This window comes from Tiliqua scincoides, chromosome 12, assembly GCF_035046505.1.
Source record: "Tiliqua scincoides isolate rTilSci1 chromosome 12, rTilSci1.hap2, whole genome shotgun sequence".
Taxonomy (NCBI): Eukaryota; Metazoa; Chordata; class Lepidosauria; order Squamata; family Scincidae; genus Tiliqua; species Tiliqua scincoides.
The window spans coordinates 7,955,555-7,977,013 of record NC_089832.1 but is presented as its reverse complement, the minus strand read 5'-3'; the positions used below and the strand labels follow the sequence as shown (position 1 = coordinate 7,977,013).

The 21,459-nt window shown below is 42.1% G+C and overlaps 1 protein-coding gene across 4 annotated transcripts in view; it reads right to left on the bottom strand.

Moving 5' to 3' along the window:
• The window catches only part of STAG2 (STAG2 cohesin complex component), an 86,266-nt gene that overhangs the window by 31,823 nt on the left and 32,984 nt on the right, over positions 1–21,459 (bottom strand). For all 4 annotated transcript variants that reach the window (XM_066639895.1, XM_066639898.1, XM_066639896.1 and 1 more), the window contains exons 2-14: positions 21,309–21,458; positions 19,760–19,838; positions 18,556–18,717; positions 17,854–17,950; positions 15,766–15,842; positions 13,836–14,040; positions 7,424–7,575; positions 6,568–6,641; positions 6,075–6,198; positions 4,918–5,016; positions 4,745–4,824; positions 3,565–3,672; positions 866–977 (exon numbers count right to left, since the gene is read on the bottom strand). In XM_066639895.1, coding sequence (XP_066495992.1) covers positions 866–977; positions 3,565–3,672; positions 4,745–4,824; positions 4,918–5,016; positions 6,075–6,198; positions 6,568–6,641; positions 7,424–7,575; positions 13,836–14,040; positions 15,766–15,842; positions 17,854–17,950; positions 18,556–18,717; positions 19,760–19,838; positions 21,309–21,352 — 1,413 coding nt within the window. In that variant the 5' untranslated portion in view covers positions 21,353–21,458. The remainder of the gene's footprint in view (positions 1–865; positions 978–3,564; positions 3,673–4,744; positions 4,825–4,917; positions 5,017–6,074; positions 6,199–6,567; positions 6,642–7,423; positions 7,576–13,835; positions 14,041–15,765; positions 15,843–17,853; positions 17,951–18,555; positions 18,718–19,759; positions 19,839–21,308; position 21,459) is intronic.

Here is a 21,459-nt window from a genome sequence, read left to right as displayed (position 1 = left end):
TGCTGCTGCTTTCTGTTGCTGCCTCAGAACAATTACTGGTAAGTAAAATTGCTCCTTTTCCCCAAACCCTCCTGCACCTTGCTTTTCAACCCAGCCTCAACCCCACTTCACCAGGCTGCTGCTCTCAGAAATTTTATTTACCATATTGACCCATGTATAAGTCAACCCATGTTTTCAGGACAATTTTAAAGCATAAATTTTTGACGTATGTATGAATATATATGGTGATATTTTGTGAAAATGTAACAAAGCAGATAGCTGAAGCATCAAGTCAAAAGGGTGTTTCTGTTCACGAGAAACACTTGTCAGGATGTACTATATGTGTAAGGAAAAAACCTCATGCAAAAAACTGGTGCCATTTGCACTATTAAGCAGATTTGTATACATTGAGCATTCTATGCAAGGAAAATGAAACTTAAGTAAATTCTTTTGCTATCACTTAAATAAGTCACAACCAACTTATCTCACTGAATTCAGTGCTGCTTAAGTCACGATTCATGCTTTTTAGATACAACCTATGGACAGTCCTTCGCAAGCAGAGTCTAGAATTTGCCTGGGTATCCATTTGGGAAAGCAAGCATCATAAAAAAAAATTCTGTTTTTATTATAGCAATATAAAATGAATAAGATACTAAAAACAACTCAAGGCCTTATAAGGGCTGTTTTATAAATTAATGTTTTTACTGCGTGTTTTTTATCGCTGATTGCTCTGTATTCTTTAATCTTGTTTTTAACTGTCTTTATTTTTAATGTTTATTTGTTTTTATTCTGTATTTTAATGTATTTTAATCTTTTTATTGTTAGCCACCTTGGGTGCCCTTCGGGGAGAAAGGCGGAATACAAATCAAATAAATAAATAACTTACCTCACTTTCCAAAAAGAAAAATACTAATGTCTTGACAAGGTTAGCATTCGGGCCTTGCCTCCCTCTTCTTTTAAGAATTCCATCTTCTTCAGGATCTTTGCGACTGAAAAGCCTTTCAAAGCAAAAAGCACACATGAATTCAGTCAAGCCTTAGACAACAACTGACAGTTAAAGGAAACTGCATTATTTTTAATTATCCAGTTATCAACATGGAATCTCCAACCATGAGCCCAGAACGTATGTTGTAAATGCCTCAGTATCAACATTAGGGAAGGGCATTAGTGGCAGTGCACCTGACCTGCAAGCAGAAGGTCCCAGGTTCAATCTCTGTCAGCATCTCCAGGCATGGCAGAGAAAATTTCCAGGCTGAAACCCTAGAGAGCCACTCTCAGTATCAGTAATACTGAGAGAGATATTCTGAGTCAGTATTAGGCTGCTTTCTATGTTCCCATCTTAATATTATCCTTGATCAAATGTTTAAGTCTTCATAACTCCCTTGTCTACAGGAAGCACCATTTATTCAAGACACAGAGCCCGATTCTACAATCGGGCAGTGTTGGTGCTGAGGTTCAACTACTGGCACAGGTTGTCATAAAAGCACCATACTTTCCAACACCTGGTGAATAAGTGGCACCCATGGGAAGGCCTGCACCATGCCATGGGCATTGCATCCTACTCAATAGCTGCCAGGGCAGATAAGTATTGCACTAGGCAATGGAGGGGCAGTTGGTTGGTGTTCCAGAGGTAGCAAGGGGTGTTTTGGGGCAGGGGAGGGGACAGAAAAGGCACATCAGGCCTCCACCGCATCTTAAATCCCATTCTGGGTCTGAAAGCCTTACACAGGGTTACTAGGTTCTATGCCAGCTAAACAGCTGGTGCAGATCCGAGAAGCCACACTGAGTAGGCTGGGGTGCATTTGTCCCCTTACCTAAAGAGACCTCCTGCCTGCTCAACTCCAATACTGGATATGGGCCTAGTGACCTTGCTGTACCTGCCTTGGATAGGATTGGGCTAACAAATGGCTTTCAATCATTATGGCTTGGACCCCACGCCAGAAATATAAACCATAGTTTAGGACTGTTTATCTTCTTCTGTCTGATCAGCCTTCCATTCTTTAGGTACTGTGGTCTCCAAAGGCTAACCAATGACCATAATTGTTTGTTAATTCAAACATCACACTAAACCATAGTAGTGCAAATTGTGATATACAAACCCAATTTAAAACCGAGTTTCCAATTCCAGTTTGCTATTCGACTGCAAACCATTTTGTAAAATGACCACTGGAAGCTTCTGTGAGTGGTGAGACCCAGAGAACTGACAAGTCGAGCTGAGTCCTATTGGGTGAGAACTCTTTCTGTGAGTGGGAAAGAGAGCTATCTGTTGGCATGGGAGGCAGCATGCAGCCAGATTGTTTACCAGACCATGATGAGATCCATCCGGAATGTAGTATTATTATTAACAGTATTTATATACCGCTTTTCAACAAAAAGTTCACAAAGCGGTTTACAGAGAAAAATCAAGAATGTATATCGTTCTTGAAAGACAGAACTTATTTGTCATTGTAAAAAAAACCCTCAGGAGTTTAGAAAAAGCCTGCCTGTGTAAACCGCCTTGAATAAAGCCAAAGGACTAATCCAATGGCAAGAAAGGTGGTATATAAAAACCAGTTATTAAATTGAGAATTTATAGTGAAACAATGTTAAATTCCTGGCGTAATTATCGTGGTGTACTGGTTCAAGAACTGGACTTACATCCAGGGTCAAATTCCCCCTCAACAATGAAACTTCCTGGATGACCTTGGGGCAATCATTATCTCTCAACTTCACCTACCTCACAGGGTTGTTTTGAGGACAAAGAGAGAAGAGGAATCATACATAGCACCCCCAAGCTCTTTGGAAGAAGGGGGGTATAAAAATGTGGAAAATGTTATCTGCATAATCTTTGAACTGAGCTACAGAGAAGAAGGTACATCTAGGATGTGCCCATTCCTCTCATGCTAGGGCTATAAGAAATTGAAAACAGGACGCAATTGCCATCTACTTCCATGCTAGAAGGAACAAGAATTGGAGAAGATAAGGAAGTAGTATTGTCAAAGCACTGCTTGTGGGGCAGCTAAAGTCCCTTTAAGGCAGCATTCACCAAACTATGGCCCGTGGACTAGACCTGGTGCAACACTGCAGCCCTCCCTACTGTGGGCAGTCATTCCGCCACGCTGCTCACAAGCTGCCCAGCCAATCTGCAGAATGACCCTTTGAGCAGTCATGTCTTCCCAGAAATCTGGGTGTAAAGCCTGCTGGGGCAAAGGGCTACAGGTGCAACTGCCCAGAGCATTACTCTATAGAGATCAGGTGGGCTGCTTGTGAGCAGTGCAGCACAACATTAAATGCTGCTCCAAACGGGACAGCTTTTTCTGGACGCAATGGTTGCAGATTTGGCAACCACTGCTTTAAGTTATTAAAGCCCAATCCTGTTAGAGCTTACACAGACCTGAGCCTCCCTGTACAGGTGTGACTGGTAGGAACAGCACAAAGAAATAAAGGGGGAGGGAGAGAAGGGAAGAAAATTGACATCGCAATCGCCTGACCTGCTGTTACCATTTCAGATGGTAGACAACACTAAGACCCTGTATTTATTGGTTTTCCAATTACAAGTCTTAGGCATTTTAAAAAGTTTTGTTACAAAATCTTATTCCTTCTTACTTTTTGTAAAGAAATTCTCCTGCTGCTACAGCTACTGGTCGATGAGCTGAGTAAACCAGATGATAGACATTTTCACAGTCTTCTGCAGTCAGAACTTCTTCACTACTCCTACAAACAGAAGCAGAATTGTATCCAGAATACCCCAACAATGCACTTCCGTTAGCAGACTCATGGATGCTAAAAAACAGAACTGCACGGAACAACTAAAAAAGAAATATGATTCTCAAATACATGAAAATTGAGTAAACACATGTCATAATAATCAGAAATGGACTAACTGGTATCCCTCAATCAAGGATAGCCATTCAAAAGTAAACAGTGCTGGTGGTAAGTGGAGAGCCTGCTTCCTTGGACCCTTCTTCTGCTGATAGCTGATTTTTGCCACAGTTGGCATCAGCGATGGGCAAATGGAGGACTGGCCGAGTATTTTAAGGGGTGACACTACTTATACTTTGGAAGGTGGGCCAAGTCCACGCAGTTATGGATTTGTTTTTAAATAAAAATGTCATAGTGAAATATTTGCAGCAAAAGTCACCTTTGAGGGACAGCTGACGTGCAAGAATGAGATTACTGTGAACTAATGCATTTAGTTGTTGCAGTGGCTCAGAAATAGGGTCAGCAGTAAACTTGACACAACTAGAGAGTACAGATGACCGAAGTTAATGGTCATCTGAGGGAACCATTCTGAAAGGCTTCATGACCTCATTATGGAAATATGTCTAGCAGGCAGTGGAAGCGGGATCTGAGACAGAACTTCAACAGTCATTTTGGAAAAAAAGATTCCTGGACTTTGTGGCTGTGAAGAAGATACTTCAAAACCTACTCAAGCAGTCAGGCATCTCAGAAGTCCCTTACTGCAACTAGGAAAAAGTTAGGGTAACTGAAATAAGAGCATATTCCATTATGTATAAAGTGAAGGGCTGGGAGCTGCCCTTTTTTACTTTGTAGTGGCACAAATATCAACTGTAGAATGTTAGTAAAATAAGGGTGCAATCGCTGCGATCTTTAACTTACTTAAATAAATGACAATTCAGCAATATATGAAGTGTAAAATCTCACTCAATTTACATTTCAATCTACTTTACTATATCAAAATATAGTTGAGACTTAACACCACGAGACAAAATCATCACGTCCAAGGTGTTGTAAAAATTATGCGTAAATAAGATGAAATACTTACTGTAAAACAAGAGTAAGTAGTTTTATTGCTTGCACTGCAACATCGTATTCTTTGTCAAGAGTCATAGACACAATTCGATCCTAATGGGAGTAAAAAGGTAGTTTGTAACACAATAATTGTCTGGAATGCTGAATTTGAGGGGAGGCACTTAGAAGATACCAAACAGTACTAACCTTGAACCGACTGGTGAAGAGTTCCAATTTGGAATTAAGCTCTTTGTTATAGTAAAGCCCTTGCAGAGCTGTAAGACATTTGAGTCTTACCTCCCCTTGCTAGAACAGAAGAAAACAAAATCAAACATTAAGTACAAACTTTGAAAGGTATCATTTTAATTATCATTCATGAATTAAATTAGACCAAGCAGCTCAAGGTAACCAATATTCCAGAGTAAGGGAGATTAACCTGGTTCAATCTAAAAGTTGCTGGGATTAAACGAGCTACTTTGAAAATGTTCCATTGGATTTTCCACTTTTGTCTTTTGAACATGCCATACTGCAAATTGATTTCACAAGTCCTCTTTGTGTTTCAAAAACAACAGGAGTCTTGCAGCACTTTAAAGCATAAGATTTCATTAATTAGAGTTTACTTCATCAGTTATCTTCAGTTGGCAGGTATAGCTATCAAAAGTTGACAAGGTACAAGTTGCTAAAATTGACAAGGTACACCATCAGGTTTAAGTACACCCGAGGCCCACAGGTAGGTTCCAACCCACAGTCTGGGACCTACTGAAATGTAAAACCAGATATCTAACTCATTATTTCCCAAAGAGTTCAAATACAGGATATTTAAACAGATATTAATTGTAATTGGTTTTGTTTTCTCTACTCAATAATTAAATTATTATTATTAACAGTATTTATATACTGCTTTTCAACAAAAAGTTCACAAAGCTGTTTACAGAGAAAAATCAAATAACGTAAAACAAATCCTATTCACTTCTAAATGGGCAATGTAAAATCAATTCAGATATTTATGGAAGAATAAGAATTACTTTTTTGAGAGCTAGGAAAGCACTCAACAATAAGGCGCACCACTGTACTGACCTAGCCTTCAGTTCTAGTCATACTCACATGGTAGTAAATTTCACTGAAAACCGCAGAGCTTACTTTTGAGTCAACGTGCAACAGAATGCACTTAGTTTTGTACAACATCCAATTAGAATTTGGATGTATATGTCCTGTGAGGACAATGCTATTACCTTTATCTTTGAGTTTCAATTCTACAGGACACATTAAATGAAGATAAACACCAAATCTGCTCTGAATGATTTGGGCAATAAAAAATGTTATGCCCAAACACAGGTGAAACTGTGGCATGCCCAACACCTTACCTTGTCATGCATTGTCCACCCAACGTATTTTAAATAGCTGTCATTGAGAAAGGCATCACTATACATTTTCATCCAAATCCCTATTTCTTCAATACAGATTGCTCTTATTTCAGCTATTGCATCTCTGGAAGGGAGTGAAAAATAGATGAAATCAACAGCATGGCAAATAAAATACAAACTATTCACAAGCATAGTTTAGACCAGGGGTGTCAAATTCATTTCATAAGTTTGCATTCGTGGTGTGTGCTGCGGGCCGGATGTGAGATCATTAAGCAGATGATGGCCAGAAATCAGCACTTTGATCTCACATAGAAACTCATTAGCTGCAAATGTCAGAAGAGCAAATGCGTAAATCTTGAGATAGCCTAATTATCATGCTGGGAAAGCCCAATTATAACAGGGCCAGATAAATTGTTTCAGAATTCGACCCATGGGCCTTATCTTTGACACTCCTGGTTTAGACAGTTATAGCGTACAAAACAATTACACTTACCGGTATCTATGAACAAATACACCTTTAAAAATAGCATTCATCATATTTTCGATTTCATCTTGATTTTCTTGAAGCTGAAAAATAGATCAAGTGGTTAATGAACCAGAAGCAGTTTTTCAAATAGAAGTTAAGTAATTAACCTATATAAAATGGATGATTCTGAAAAAACTTTCAGAAATGGTCAGTATACAGATCCATTAAACATTTGACAGTTGACCATTTTCTTCACACTGAAATGCATTAACAGTCTTACAGTGCAAGCCTATGCATGTCTACTCAGAGGAAAGCCCAACTGAGTTCAGGTGCCAGGTAAGTGTGTATAGGATTATAGCCCAAGTCTTCAATAAATCATATTAAGCAACACTGCTTTCCATATAGCATAAAGCAGACATGAGTCAAGCATCAAGACCTGTGTCCTAAACATACATAAATATGATTGGGAATAGCTGCTTAAATATTTAAAGTAGCTACAAAAATACTTGCAAACAATTAATGTTCACAATTGCAATGATTAATACAGAAAAACTAGTGTGCACATTTACAAGGGTGTACTTATTGGACAGTATATGTCATCAAGACAATCCTCAAAACTTGTACTCAGTATGCTCAATTTTTGCATATATACTGGGGTCTATTCTTTATAATCCAGATATATGCAAGTGCAATAGAAAATTAGCAAGTAGAAGAGAAAGCCTTAATTGTAGATGCCATACTATCCAGGGAAGGAAGGGCTTCTCCACAATGCAACTGAAAGTAATGGGCAGCCCAAACTTATCAAAAGCAGCACCCAAGAGGAATAACAACACCAAAATGGTGACCACTGTATCCTGTGTGACAAACTGACAAATATTCTAACCTCCTTCCTTTTCTGTAGCAACAGTTCCAGTCTATCATTGGCTCGTTTTCCAATTATTTTATTTCGTTCTGCTTCATACTGTCGTTGTGTATTGTCCATGTTAATGCTCAGGTTTAATGCCACATTCACTAATGCAGTCATCAGTTTCATAGCTTAAAAAGACAGAGACAGTTAAATTGGGAGATTAAAATATATTGCAATGAAGTTGGCAAATGATAGGGAGGTTAAATACTATAACACATTGGAGCCATTGGAACACATTGGAACTCTCTGCAGAAGTGCGCGTGGCCTCTGGGACACCCAGTGCCTCTGGGAACAAAGTGCCAGGTAAGGCACCACAAGTTTAGCATCTGGGTGAGGAGAAGGCAAGTGGACCTCTGAGTTTTGGAGAAGGAGAGGAGGACGACGAGAAGGAGAAGGTAAGTATACTCTTTCTAACTCTTTGTCTTTCTAACTCCGTGTCTTCTAACTTTAACTTTAAATCAACACTGACATTTAGGTCTACCCTGAGCAGGAGCAGAGTCCTACTCGTGAGTAAGAGCCCAAGGGTCGGGTACTTGGGAAAATAAATAAAACAGAGGAGGATAAAGTGGAAAGCAAGCCCCATTAGGCTAATCCAAGCAACCCATTCAGGGGCCTGCAGAGTGGATTAAGCCCATCAACACCCTTTTGTCTTCCTGAGCTTTTGTAATCTCACCTGGGAAGACCAGCCCCCCTTTCAATCAGCAAGGAGGGAGGGAGGAGGAGCTAGCTAGGGATATAAAGCTAGGGCCTGCCACCCTGTGAGCCTCTCTGCAGAAGCTCGTGTGGCCTCTGGGACGCCAAGTGCCTCTGGGAACAAAGTGCCACACAAGGCACCGCGAGTTTAGCATCTGGGCGAGGAAGCCAGGGCCCCAGATACCACCCTTTCTCTTCCCTTGAGAAGAAGGCTGCTAACCAGTGTAGGGCTTTTAAGTAGCCCTAAACAAAAACAAACAAAAAAGCTATGCAGTCAGACAGCCAGCAGCAGGGTGGGGGGTATCCAGTGTTTTGCGTCAAGTGCCACATGTATTATATGCCTCTGAGGCATAAGTCATGGGTGTGTCCTCGGTGCAAGGAGCTCCAGGGCCTCAGAGAATGCGTCCGCTCCCTTGAAGCCTTGGTGGCCGACCTGGAGAAGCAGAGGAAGGTAGAGAAGGACCGTGGGGAGACTTCTGGGGACGATCAAGCTTCGTCCCAACCTCAGGCGTGCAGCTTCTCAGCTGCCCAGGTGGGAAGTCTCAGAGCTAGAGGACGTCATCCTGGAGAGGGGGAAAACAATCCCCTAGGGGGGACCCCTTCTCCAGGGGATGGGCCTGTATCTGAACACACTCAGGATACTCCTCAGCGGGAGGGGGGTCGGGGGCTTCCTGTAGGGGGGGATTCGATTATAAGAAACATAGGGCAGGTTTGTGACGGATGTGAGGACCGCCTGGCGACTTGCCTGCCTGGTGCGAAGGTTGCGGACATCACTTCTCGTCTAGACAGGCTGGTAGACAGTGCTGGGGAGGAGGTAGCGGTTGTGGTGCATGTCGGCACCAACGACGTGGGCAAGTGTAGCCGGGAGGTCCTGGAGGCCAAATTTAGGCTTTTAGGTAGGAAGCTGAAAGCCAGGACCTCAAAGGTAGCATTCTCTGAAGTGCTACCTGTTCCACGCGCAGGGCCAGCTAGGCAGGCAGAGATCAGGGGTCTCAATGCATGGATGAGACGGTGGTGTAGGGAGGAGGGGTTTAGATTCGTTAGGCACTGGGGAACGTTTTGGGACAAGCGGAACCTGTACAAGAGGGAAAGGCTTCACTTGAACCAGAATGGAACCAGACTGCTGGTGCATAACATTAAAAAGGTGGCAGAGCAGCTTTTAAACTGATTCCTGGGGGAAGGCCAACAGGAGATGAGGGGCATCCGGTTCGGGACTCCTCATCCCTATGGGACGAGGATGGGGAGGTTAGAGAACAACAAGACAAAGGCAGAGTAGGAGAAGACATTGGGAATGGTAGCGTGATGGGATGTGATAGACGGTTTGGCACAGTGAGAGGATGCGGAGACAAAGGAACTAATAAGTAGCCCATCCTGGGGCATTCCATGTACAAATTCTTTTATGCGAATGCCTGAAGTCTCCAAGCAAATATGGGAGAACTGGAATGTCTGGTGACAAGGGAAAACATTGACATAGTGGGCATAACGGAAACCTGGTGGAATGTGGAGAATCAGTGGGATACTGCAACCCCGGGCTATAAACTCTACAGGAGGGACAGGGAGGGGCGTGTTGGAGATGGGGTGACCGTTTATGTTAAGGAAGGGATAGAATCCAGCAAAGTAGAGATTGAAGGTGGGTCCGACTCCACCGTAGAATCTCTGTGGGTTAAATTACCAGGCCTGTGGAGCGATGTAATACTGGGGGCGTACTATCGTCCTCCAGACCAGAAATCAGAAGGGGACCTTGAAATGAAGAAACAGATGAGGGAGCTGACAAGGAGGGACAGGGTTGTAATCATGGGGGACTTCAATTATCCTCATATAGGCTGGGTCAATTTGTGTTCTGGTCACGAAAAGGAGACCGGATTCCTTGACATGCTAAACGACTTAGAGCTAAATGACTTAGAGCAGCTAGTCATGGAGCCCACCAGACGACAGATGACTCTGGATTTAATATTGTGCGGTACTCAGGGCCTGGTTAGAGATGACAATGTTACTGAGCCATTGGGGAACAGTGATCATACTGTGATCCGTTTCGACATGCATATCGAGGGAAGAATACGTCGAGATTTGTCAGGGGCAAATCTCTCACAAAAACCCTTGACTTCCGACGGGTGGACTTCCCTCAAATGAGGAGGCTGGTTAGAAGGAGGTTGAAAGGGAAGGTAAAAAGAGTCCAATCTCTCCAGAGTGCATGGACGCTGCTTAAAACAACAGTAATAGAGGCCCAGCAGAGGTGTATACCACAAAGAAAGAAAGGTTCCACTAAATCCAGGAAAGTGCCCGCATGGCTAACCAGCCAAGTTAGAGAGGCTGTAAAGGGCAAGGAAGCTTCCTTCCGTAAATGGAAGTCTTACCCTAATGAGGAGAATAAAAAGGAACATAAACTGTGGCAAAAGAAATGTAAGAAGGTGATACGGGAGGCCAAGAGAGACTATGAGGAACGCATGGCCAGCAGCATTAAGGGAAATAATAAAAGCTTCTTCAAATATGTTAGAAGCAGGAAACCTGCCAGAGAAGCAGTTGGCCCTCTGGATTGTGAGGGAGGGAAAGGGGAAATAAAAGGAGACTTAGAGATGGCAGAAAAATTAAATGAGTTCTTTGCATCTGTCTTCACGGCAGAAGACCTCGGGCAGATACTGCTGCCCAGACGGCCCCTCCTAACCAAGGAATTAAGTCAGATAGAGGTTAAAAGAGAAGATGTTTCAGACCTCATTGATAAATTAAAGATCAATAAGTCACCGGGCCCTGATGGCATCCACCCAAGAGTTATTAAGGAATTGAAGAATGAAGTTGCTGATCTCTTGACTAAAATATGCAACTTGTCCCTCAAAACGGTCACGGTGCCAGAAGACTGGAGGATAGCAAATGTCACGCCTATCTTTAATAAGGGAAAGAGGGGGGACCCGGGAATCTATAGGCTGGTCAGTCTAACATCTATACCGGGTAAGATGGTGGAATGCCTCATCAAAGATAGAATCTCAAAACACATAAACGAAGAAGCCTTGCTGAGGGAGAATCAGCATGGCTTCTGTAAGGGTACGTCTTGCCTCACAAACCTTATAGAATTCTTTGAAAAGGTCAACAGGCATGTGGATGCGGGAGAACCTGTAGGCATTATGTATCTGGACTTTCAGAAGAAAGAAGTGAAAAGCGGTGTGCCCCAAGGATCTGTCTTGGGACCGGTGCTCTTCAACCTCTTCATAAATGACCTGGAGACAGGGATGAGCAGTGAGGTGGCTAAGTTTGCAGATGACACCAAACATTTCTGAGTGGTGAAGACCAGAAGTGATTGTGAGGAGCTCCAGAAGGATCTCTCCAGACTGGCAGAAAGGGCAGCAAAATGGCAGATGTGCTTCAATGTCAGTAAGTGTAAGGTCATGCACATTGGGGTAAAAAATCAAAACTTCACATATAGGCTGATGGGTTCTGAGCTGTCTGCAACAGATCAGGAGAGAGATCTTGGGGGGGTGGTGGACAAGTCGATGAAAGTGTTGACCCAATGTGCAGCGGCAGTGAAGAAGGCCAATTCTATGCTTGGGATCATTAGAAAAGGTATTGAGAACAAAACAGCTAATATTATAATTCCATTGTACAAATCGATGGTAAGGCCACACCTGGAGTACTGTGTCCAGTTCTGGTTGCCGCATCTCAAAAAAGACACAGCGGAAAAGGAAAAGGTGCAAAAGAGAGCGACTAAGACGATACTGGGCTGGGGCACCTTCCTTATGAGGAAAGGCTACGGCGTTTGGCCTCTTCAGCCTAGAAAAGAGGCGCCTGAGGGGAGACATGATTGAGGCAAACAAAATTATGCAGGGGATGGACAGAGTGGATAGAGAGATGCTCTTTACACTCTCACATAACACCAGAACCAGGGGACATCCACTAAAATTGAGTGTTGGGAGAGTTAGGACAGACAAAAGAAAATATTTCTTTACTCAGTGTGTGGTTGGTCTGTGAAACTCCTTGCCACAGGATGTGGTGATGGCGTCTGGCCTGGACGCATTTAAAAGGGGATTGGACAAGTTTCCGGAGGAAAAATCCATTACAGGTTACAAGCCATGATGTGTATGTGCAACCTCCTGATTTTAGAAATGGGCTATGTTAGAATGCCAGATGCAAGGGAGGGCACCAGGATGAGGTCTCTTGTTATCAGGTGTGCTCCCTGGGGCATTTGGTGGGCCGCTGTGAGATACAGGAAGCTGGACTAGATGGGCCTATGGCCTGATCCAGTGGGGCTGTTTTTATGTTCTTAAACTACAATTCCCAGGAGGCCTTGCAGGTCTCTTGTTATCTGGTGTGCTCCCTGGGGCATTTGGTGGGCCACTGTGAGATACAGGAAGCTGGACTAGATGGGCCTATGGCCTGCTCCAGTGGGGCTGTTCTTATGTTCTTAACTACAATTCCCAGGAAGCCTTGCAGGTCTCTTGTTATCTGGTGTGCTCCCTGGGGCATTTGGTGGGCCGCTGTGAGATACAGGAAGCTGGAATAGATGGGCCTATGGCCTGATCCAGTGGGGCTGTTCTTATGTTAACCAGCTGCTCCATGTGAAGAAAACTTCTGAGTGCCAATTCAAAAATGGTCAAAAGATTCCTGGTTCAACTTCTAGCACCTCCTGTTAAGGAATTCCAAGTAGCAAGACTCACAAACAGTCCTACTAAGACCCTGAAGGGCTGCTTCCACTCAGCACAGGCAACACTGAGCAAATGGAACACTGGCTTGACTTGGCTCTGTATATATAAGCTTATCAGAGACAAATACATTCAAAGTAAATCAATCAATAAGAATGGAGAATAAACTAATGGATAATTTACACAGCACTTTTAACGTGCTACTATAGTAAAATCATCGACTTAGATCCAAATAAATCACTAGACTGTTGTTTCTAATTGGCTTTAATATTATTCTATGGAATGCTGTAAGCTGCCTTGATCACCTCTGAAAGGCAACTTGGATACAGTCTAAATCAGCCATTTTTACCACTGTGCCATGGCACACTGGTGTGCCGCGAGTGGTTCACAGGTGCGCCACAGGACTTTGAGGGAAGGTCATTTACTAGTAAGGCCAATGGGGAATGTGAGCTCCCACTGGCAGCATGGTGTGCCTTGTGAATTGTCAAAAACCTGATGGTGTGCCTTGACAATTTTATTGCCTTGTCAATGTGCCGCGAGATGAAAAAGGTTGAAAATCACTGGTCTAAATAAATTCCGCAAATGGACAAAGTCTTCTGCTCACCGAAAAGATGTTTTAAACTTCATGTTATAGCCTTGTGCAACGAAAGTGAAACTGAATCCTACTACATTCTTCCACATGCACAAGAGAAATGTAAAAGCAGAAACACAAAAACTACTACAGCACTGTATAAACTCTTAAGTAAGCTCTGCCGCATGTAGTGGACCAGCAGTAATAGCTTTTTTCCCTTCCAACTATGGTTCATTAGATTCAGTCTGATATCATTTCCACTTTATGGAAGGGGACCTGATGTGAAGATGTTTAATTCATACTACATACTGTTGTTTAAACACACAAACAATGTTTAAACTTTAGCTAGTCTCCAAGGCTCCTAAATCAGAATACTTTCAAAAAAGAAAGCCCCAAACATCCAATCAACTAAGATGCCAAAGAAGTCAGTGTTTAGAATGTCTTGGAAAATTACAAACAGAATGAGTAAAACTCATGTAAATAAATAAATCTTTACCTGCCAGTGTGCTGGTATGTCGAAATGCCCTGACTTGAGAGTCTGATAGTCCTGTAAGTAGCGAAATGACTGTATCCATCATATATTCATCATATATGATACTATACTGACACTGCCGGACCAATACACCAATGAACTCACAAAAGCTTGACTTAAATTTCTTCCACTGAGGACCAGCCATGGTAAGTGGATAATCTCCGCTATCCTACAACACAAAGCATGTGTGTGTTAGTAATAATAGAAGTACTTGATGAAACGATTAAAGTATGTAAAAAATTCAGGTGACTACATGAATAATGTAGCAAAAACAATATTGTAGATTATGGCATACAACCAATCCAGATTGGTTTTTTCACAATGGAAGAACATGGATTGTTTTATCATTATTTCAAGTAAACAGGTTCAGAGTTACATTTGTTCCACAATGGAGCCAAGAATTTGCTTGCCCTCACATAAACACAAAATATTGCTGCAGAATAGAAATTCACAGGGCACCAGGTGCATACACCCATGCAAAGATTACAATAATTACTCTGGAATTGTCCTGGGGAAAGGAGTTATTTTAAGAACACCATATAATCCTGGTGATATTTATAACTAGTTTTCAAAAGAAAACAGGATATTCCCCCAAAAGCCAACTCTTACAAAGGCATAAAGAAATCAGTGGGACTTCCTGGTTGTGTATAAGTAAGCTCTGTGAATTTGTCTACTAACCCTCAAATGCAGAGGTTCCCAAATTTTTTGAACTGGCCCCTTTTACAAACTTTATTTACTGGGCCATTGACTGTGGCTTCTCATTAGGGCTACAATCCTACACATTGTATAGAGCAGTGGGTTTTTCACGAGGTTTCTGGGGATCCCCTGACTGGTTTCCATGACTCCCCGAGGAGCCATAGCTCAGTTGGGGAACCACTGTCTGAGGGTATCAACTTGCAGTACATCATTGAGAACAGCTTTTCCTCCAAAACATAAACTGGTAACTTTTTCAGAGCAGATTATGGACATATGCATCAGTCTTTATACTGCTGTTCTTGGAAATACTGATTCTTCAGGATTAGTAGCTGGAAATGGTCTAGAAAAAACACAGTTTAGCAACATTTTTTAGACCTAAACATCAGTGACATATACCAAGTTAGGAATATGAAATGCTATTCTATGATTAATGATTCCACATCGTAACATGCATTTTATTTCTCAAGTAGTAAATAAACTAGATTAGATTAGGTGGTCCTTTAATTGAACAGTGGGTCAAAAATCTTCATTTACACCAACAAATAATTCACAAGATCCCCATTGGCATATTAACAGGATAAATAGTCAATTAGTAACTAATTTTAAGTTAGAAGTTTAACTCAAAGTCAGGATGAGGACTGACTGTTGGTGCTTATAATTATGCTTGATATTTCTTGGAAATATCATTGCACCCCTTAAAACATAGCCACCAATAACCCTAAGGAGATATCACAAGTCTATTTACACTGCTCTGACTTCTCAAATTATTGAATCAATTACAAACCTGAAACATTGTACAATGAAAATTTATAACTAGTAAAACTTGGTATATCTCATTAATGCATGCAGTTTTCAAAATATATGTACAGGTGTGCATCACATAACAACGGGGATACATTCTCTGATCCCCACTGTTAATGGGATTAGGTCATTAAGTGAACGGTCAGCCCAATCCAGTGCCTTTGTGGTGTAAACAGACATTCCCTGACATACACTAGCTGGTTGCACAAGCTACTAGAGATGGATTGCTTCTTCTTTACAATAAGAGCCTCTTTGTTGGGTAGACATTCTGCTGCAGGCTATATGAGTCCTGACTGCCTCATTAATAGCCTCTATGTTGTGCTTTGACCACCATTGTATATGTGGTCTGACGTTAAGTGGAAGGTTGTAAAGCGATGCATGCCGGTATAGGAATTACCTCATCAAATTCTTCAGTCATTTTTCGAATTATTTCAGAATTTTGCATATGTCGAAACATCTCTGCTGTTACAACCCCTACAAGTAACAAACAGTAAATTTAATACCACATGTAGAACTGGGGCAAAATAAAACCCCAGATCAGTTATCTAGAAACACTCAAAACAGAAATCTGTCATTTAATATTTGAAGTGTTGATTTAAATTTATTCGATTTCCACCCTTCCTTTCTCCCCAAAGGGCACACAAGGTGGCTAACAAACAACAAAAATGCATAAAAGGTAAAATATATAATGTATTAAAAGTATAAAATACAAACAAAACTTATTGTTTAAAATGTTGTATGCACATGTGTACACTGAGTACATCTATAATTCAGATCATCATTTCCAGTTTTACAAAAAAAGGAAGTTATGGTTATTTTACTGTAAGGCTCAGTCTGAGTTTGAAAGAGGCTGTGGACAGTCATGTGCGGCCTCTGCTGTGCTCAGAGGACCTTCCAGAGGTGAGGGGAGCAGAACTCCACTTGCCTGCATACTGGTGGGGGCATTCCCTGGTATTCGCAGTTTCAGTTAATTGTGGGGGGTTCCGGAACGGAACCTGTACCAACATCCAGAACTACTGTCACTATTTACTTTTCTAATACCAACAACGACAAAGGAAGACACTTAGAGCCCAATCCTGTGCTCGGCGGCATGGCTCCGTGCTGTCGAGTACTGTTGCAAACATGCCATAAGGCACATTTGCGAGGCTCACCGCTGGGCTCCCGCCTATGCTAACCCAGCGCCGGCCAGTGCTGGGCTAGCACAGGGCTATTGCCCAGCTTCCACGGCTTGGCAGTCTCCTGGACTGCCAAGCTGCGGCACAGTAAGTGGGGACAGGGAGGAGGCATTCCGGGGAGGCAAGCGGGGGGGCAGAGAGAGGGCGGAGGGAGGCGTGCCGGGGGAGGGAGGAAGGGAGGCGGGTCCGCGGAGCTCTGCTCCACAGGATCCAAGGCACTCGTGTAGGACGCGGAGCCCTACACAAGTGCCTTTACCCATTGCAGGGCTGCTTACCTTACTCAGGGGAAGGGGACAGAAGTCCCCTTCTCCCGAGGCACCTCCCACAGCAGCCCTTCTTGGTGCCTGCAAGCCTGGGTGCCCCAGGCAGCTCAGGATTGGGCTGCCCAAAAGCTACGGATGTGCTGGAGACGAATGTGGTCTAAATGATATTAGCCCTAGCTAAAGAATTTGGTGAAACTCTGGCTCAACTCAGACACTATGCTAGACAAGGAGCGGTCAACCTTTCAACTTTAGGGCTCCTGGACCTTTAACCAATTGTGCAGACAAGAAAATTTTATCAGGTGCAGCTTGTCCTCTCACAGACTTTCACTGAAAGGTTGGTCACCCCTTTGCTAAACTTTAGTCTGTGCTCTTCACATAGGTCAAAACACAAATCATGGTTTGAGCTTCCACATGTGCAATCATGTTCCACATGTATGATGTTTAAAACCCCATATCTCAAGCACACACTGAGATGGGACCTCCTTAGAGGCTGAGTGGGCTTTCATTTTCTAGCCTCTTCATTCAACTTCCCAAGTTCATTATTAACTTATAGATGCAACGCCTTCAAGAGGTGGAACAATAGCTACCATTATGGTCTTGTCAATGCTGACATCACACCAGGTCATAGTTCAAACCCAGTCTGCAAGCCCACTTCAGCATTTCCAGTCAATCATAAACACCATGCCAAGCCATAATTAAACTTCCTTTAATCATGGTTTGGCAGTATGATTTAACTCTCTGAAGTAAGTTACACATAGAGTTATTCAACTAGTAGGAGAGTGTTTGCCAAACACTAGTTGGATAGACAGAAGTGGTGGTTAACCTGTCCAGCTGGTCCACATTTAAGTCAAACAGAGGAGAAGGGAGGAGCAAAAAGCAGGAGGTAACATGCAAATACCATGAGATACTGAAGCAGGGGAGTGGTCCAGCAAGGAAAGTCCATCTAGGGTAGGGTACAGAAACAAGCTATTTGAACTTCTTGTAAAGGGGCAGGAGTTTTTAAAGAAGAAGTGTAAGTAAATGCTATTTTCAAAACGCACATCTTACCTTTGCAGCCTGAACACTGAATAAAGAAGTTGATGAGATCAAGTAGTGCTATATCCCTGTCATGTTTGTAGGATTCTATCCAGTCATCCACTACAGACTAGGAAAAATAAATAAATAAAACCACCATTAAAACAGAACATAAAGTGAATAATGATACCAGCACCTATTTTGGATACAACAGAAAAACACAAAAATAAATTTTCATCTGCTTATCAAGTTCTGTAAACCACATTATTCTATCCTGTGAGGTGATGATTAAGTTCTACTTTCACCCAACTCAGGAAGAAATTACAATTATCCACAACAACAGCAAGCTTTGTAGGCAAATGTTTAGGAAAATCTGAACATTTCTAAATATATACAGAACTGAAGGCATACAAAATTCAAATGCAGCATTGCAAACTATTGTATTTCAAGGGAAAAAACCCTTGATGGCAATCCAGCTATACTGTCTACAAAACACAATAAGCTAAAATTATCATATTTTTTGCAAGTAGCTTTGCTAGGAATGGATCATCAAGTGTTTTTACTATTTAACTGATAGATAATATTTTACATTGTTTGCAAGCATCTTCAAGAACTGAAGGTAACAGAGAAGGTAAAAACAAGTTAAATTTTTTACATATAACCTGCTGTCATGCAAGCCAAAATTATCTGGATTCAAACAAACCTTCTATTACCGAAATAGAAGAGCTGACTCACCTGCATAGCACTCTTGCCCATTTTCACAACTTCAAACAGCATCATGTTTTCCACACCATTCTGCTGGTGATGCCCATTCATTCGATTCGGACCAGCAGGCTTCCCTCCACCGTTTCCAACTTTCCCCTTCTCTCCTGTACCTTTTTTCCCTTTTTTACAGGTCTTTTAAAGCAAAAGAAAAAGGCAGTAATTTAAGAAGTGTAGTTAGGAGTACATCTGAATATTTCTACAGTACAGTAACAAATGAATATTGTTTTGAAAGTACTAAAGTTTCATCAAAACTTTAGTGTTTTAAAAAGTTTGTTGTATTTTAACCCATTTTGAACTACTTCAGCACATGTGATACAACAGTTCACTGAAATAAATGTTTAAACAATGACTGGACTCAAAGGTCTGTGTAAGCATGGAGGGTTTTCTGTCTTCCATTTCACAATGGCATTCCACCGCTTCCAAAGACACCTCCTAAGCACATTCGGTAAGGTGCACAAAGCTTCAACGGGAAAGTTTAAAAAGATCAGCACATTACACCAGTTCTCTTGCATGTAGTCCTACAGCCCAATTCTAAGCTGCCCTGGTGCCCAGCAGTACAGCGGTGCCAAAATGGCCACCACTGTATCCCATGGGGCCAGGGAAGACACTGGAGTCTCCTCAAAGTAAGAGAACATTTGTTCCCTTACCCCAGGTACAGCTCTGACGTCCCAAATGGGTCTGTTCAGAGCTGGCGCAGAACTGAGGAGGCCCGTGTCTGGCTTCCAGGTTCGCAAGGGGGCAAAGGATTAAGCGGCAGAGTGGGCCGCCATCCCCACCCCCTCTCCCAGGCCCGATCTTCCCCTTGGGCTGCTCTCACTCTGCCCAGTTCTACCCTCCCCTGCCCCAAAAAGTCTCACTGGTGGCCAGCGGGGCAACTCACCACTGGCCACTTGGCGGTGGCATCTTCCTGGCACTGAGGCCCAGCGTCCTTACCACCGGCATGCCTAACTGCACTTTTTGCTATGGCAGTTGCCGGGGCATTGTGGCTGCCATTGGCACTGCCTTGGCATAGGACTGGGTCCTTAGTTACACAATAACATAAGAATAGTCACAGATTACAACATAAGCAACTTTTAAAAATATTGTTTACTCAAAGAATATACAGGTGATAAGGATATTTAAATTTATGCTACTGTTAGTCTGTATGAACAGAGATACATTCAGATGAATATACCTTTCCTTTTCCTGTTTTCTGATTTTTTCCTTCAATATCTTCAAAGTCTGTATCTGAAGAAAAATGTGTTTCAGACTCCCTGAAAAAAAAGCAAAGCCACAGGTTTATACTCTCAACCAGTATTTCTCTTTCAGAACTATTTTACTTACACAGCATCTATACTGCTGCTCTGGTGCATAAAAGGGTACAATGAGAAAAATAACACAGAGCACTGCTTCCCAAAACAAACACCCAGGAGTAAGATTAGTCTCAGGAAAATATGGCATACGCAAAGTGAAACTGGAGAAGTAGAAGAACAATGGCTGTATCCTGAAGGATACATAACTCATAACTCTCACTGAAAATAATGCTACTCCAGTATGACTTTCTTTAGATACAACCCAAGAACTTTCTGAATACGACTTTCAGAATACAACTGCACCCAAAATTAAGCTTGTTTTAAAAGAACAGGCTGCATTTTAAGAAAGCCAAGACTCAGAACCATGGAAGTCAATGAGACAATTTGATAAATTATTATTGCCTTATATTGATTCTTTAGTAATTTGCCTTGGGGGCCCTTCTGAGGAGTCAAAAGACAGCACAGAAATGCTCTAAGTAATAACTTAAGTTAGTCAAGATGATAAGTGGCCCAAACTTAGAGAGGGCCTCCGTCGGCAGAACACGTTCCACTGGTGCATACTGTCGCAAAAAAAAAAAAAACCTGTAAAGCACTTAGCAGCGGTGCAAGACCCAGGTATGCCAAAGGAGTGACAAAGGCCAACCAGAGCAAGTCCAGCCCAGGAAGGGGGTTGAACAAGGTGGGAGGAGGGTGGAATGGAGCAATGACGGGGAAGGGTGGATGGATTGGGCCTGGGAGGGGTATGATATTGGTGCATGCCACATCTTGAGTTATATTCTTCCCAGGCATGATCCACCTTCATGGATCAACAGATACTTGTGCCAGATATATCACTCACACAGGTCATTGTAGCTGTTGGGGCTTACACAGGGGCAAGGGGAGTCCCCTAGGAACAAAGATCCCTCACAAGTGCATAGCTTGCATTGATGCCATTGGATCTCCACATGGGGATTTAGGTAAAATTGGCCTATAATTTCATTAGGTCTTAGAATATAACTCAAATGTTTTATTGTGTTCAGCAAGCAACAATGTTCCTAAGCTTCTGAACACAATTCATCAAGCTAAATTGATTCAATAAGCTATTTTCTTGGTTACAACTTTTATTAAGAAACATTCCCTTTGATGTTGAACTCCCTATTCCCTGGATATATATTGGCCAAAACAAGTTTATAAATGAAAATATACTACAAAAGTGTTACCAAACGTGAAAAAGTCATAAATTTATAGCAACTATGCATCGGTCATGGCTAAATCACTCAAGTACAGTTTTAAATGCTTCATCAGAAGATTCCTCGAGGATGAAATTATGCTATGATTTTTCAGTCAGCATCAGCTTTGATGGCAGTTATATAATATTGTCTCAGCTATCACAGGCTGCAAAAAAGGAAGCTAATATTGTGATTTTATAATTTGACACAAATTTTTACTTACTGAAGCAGAGCAAAATTGGTTGTTGCTTCTTGAGCTGCTATCATTTCTTTATCATCTTCTGGATCACTACAGTATTAGAAATACATTCAAGAAGCAGGTGTAAATGGTAAACTCACTAGCCTGTTAGCGTTCTTCTCTTTTTGTAGCAATC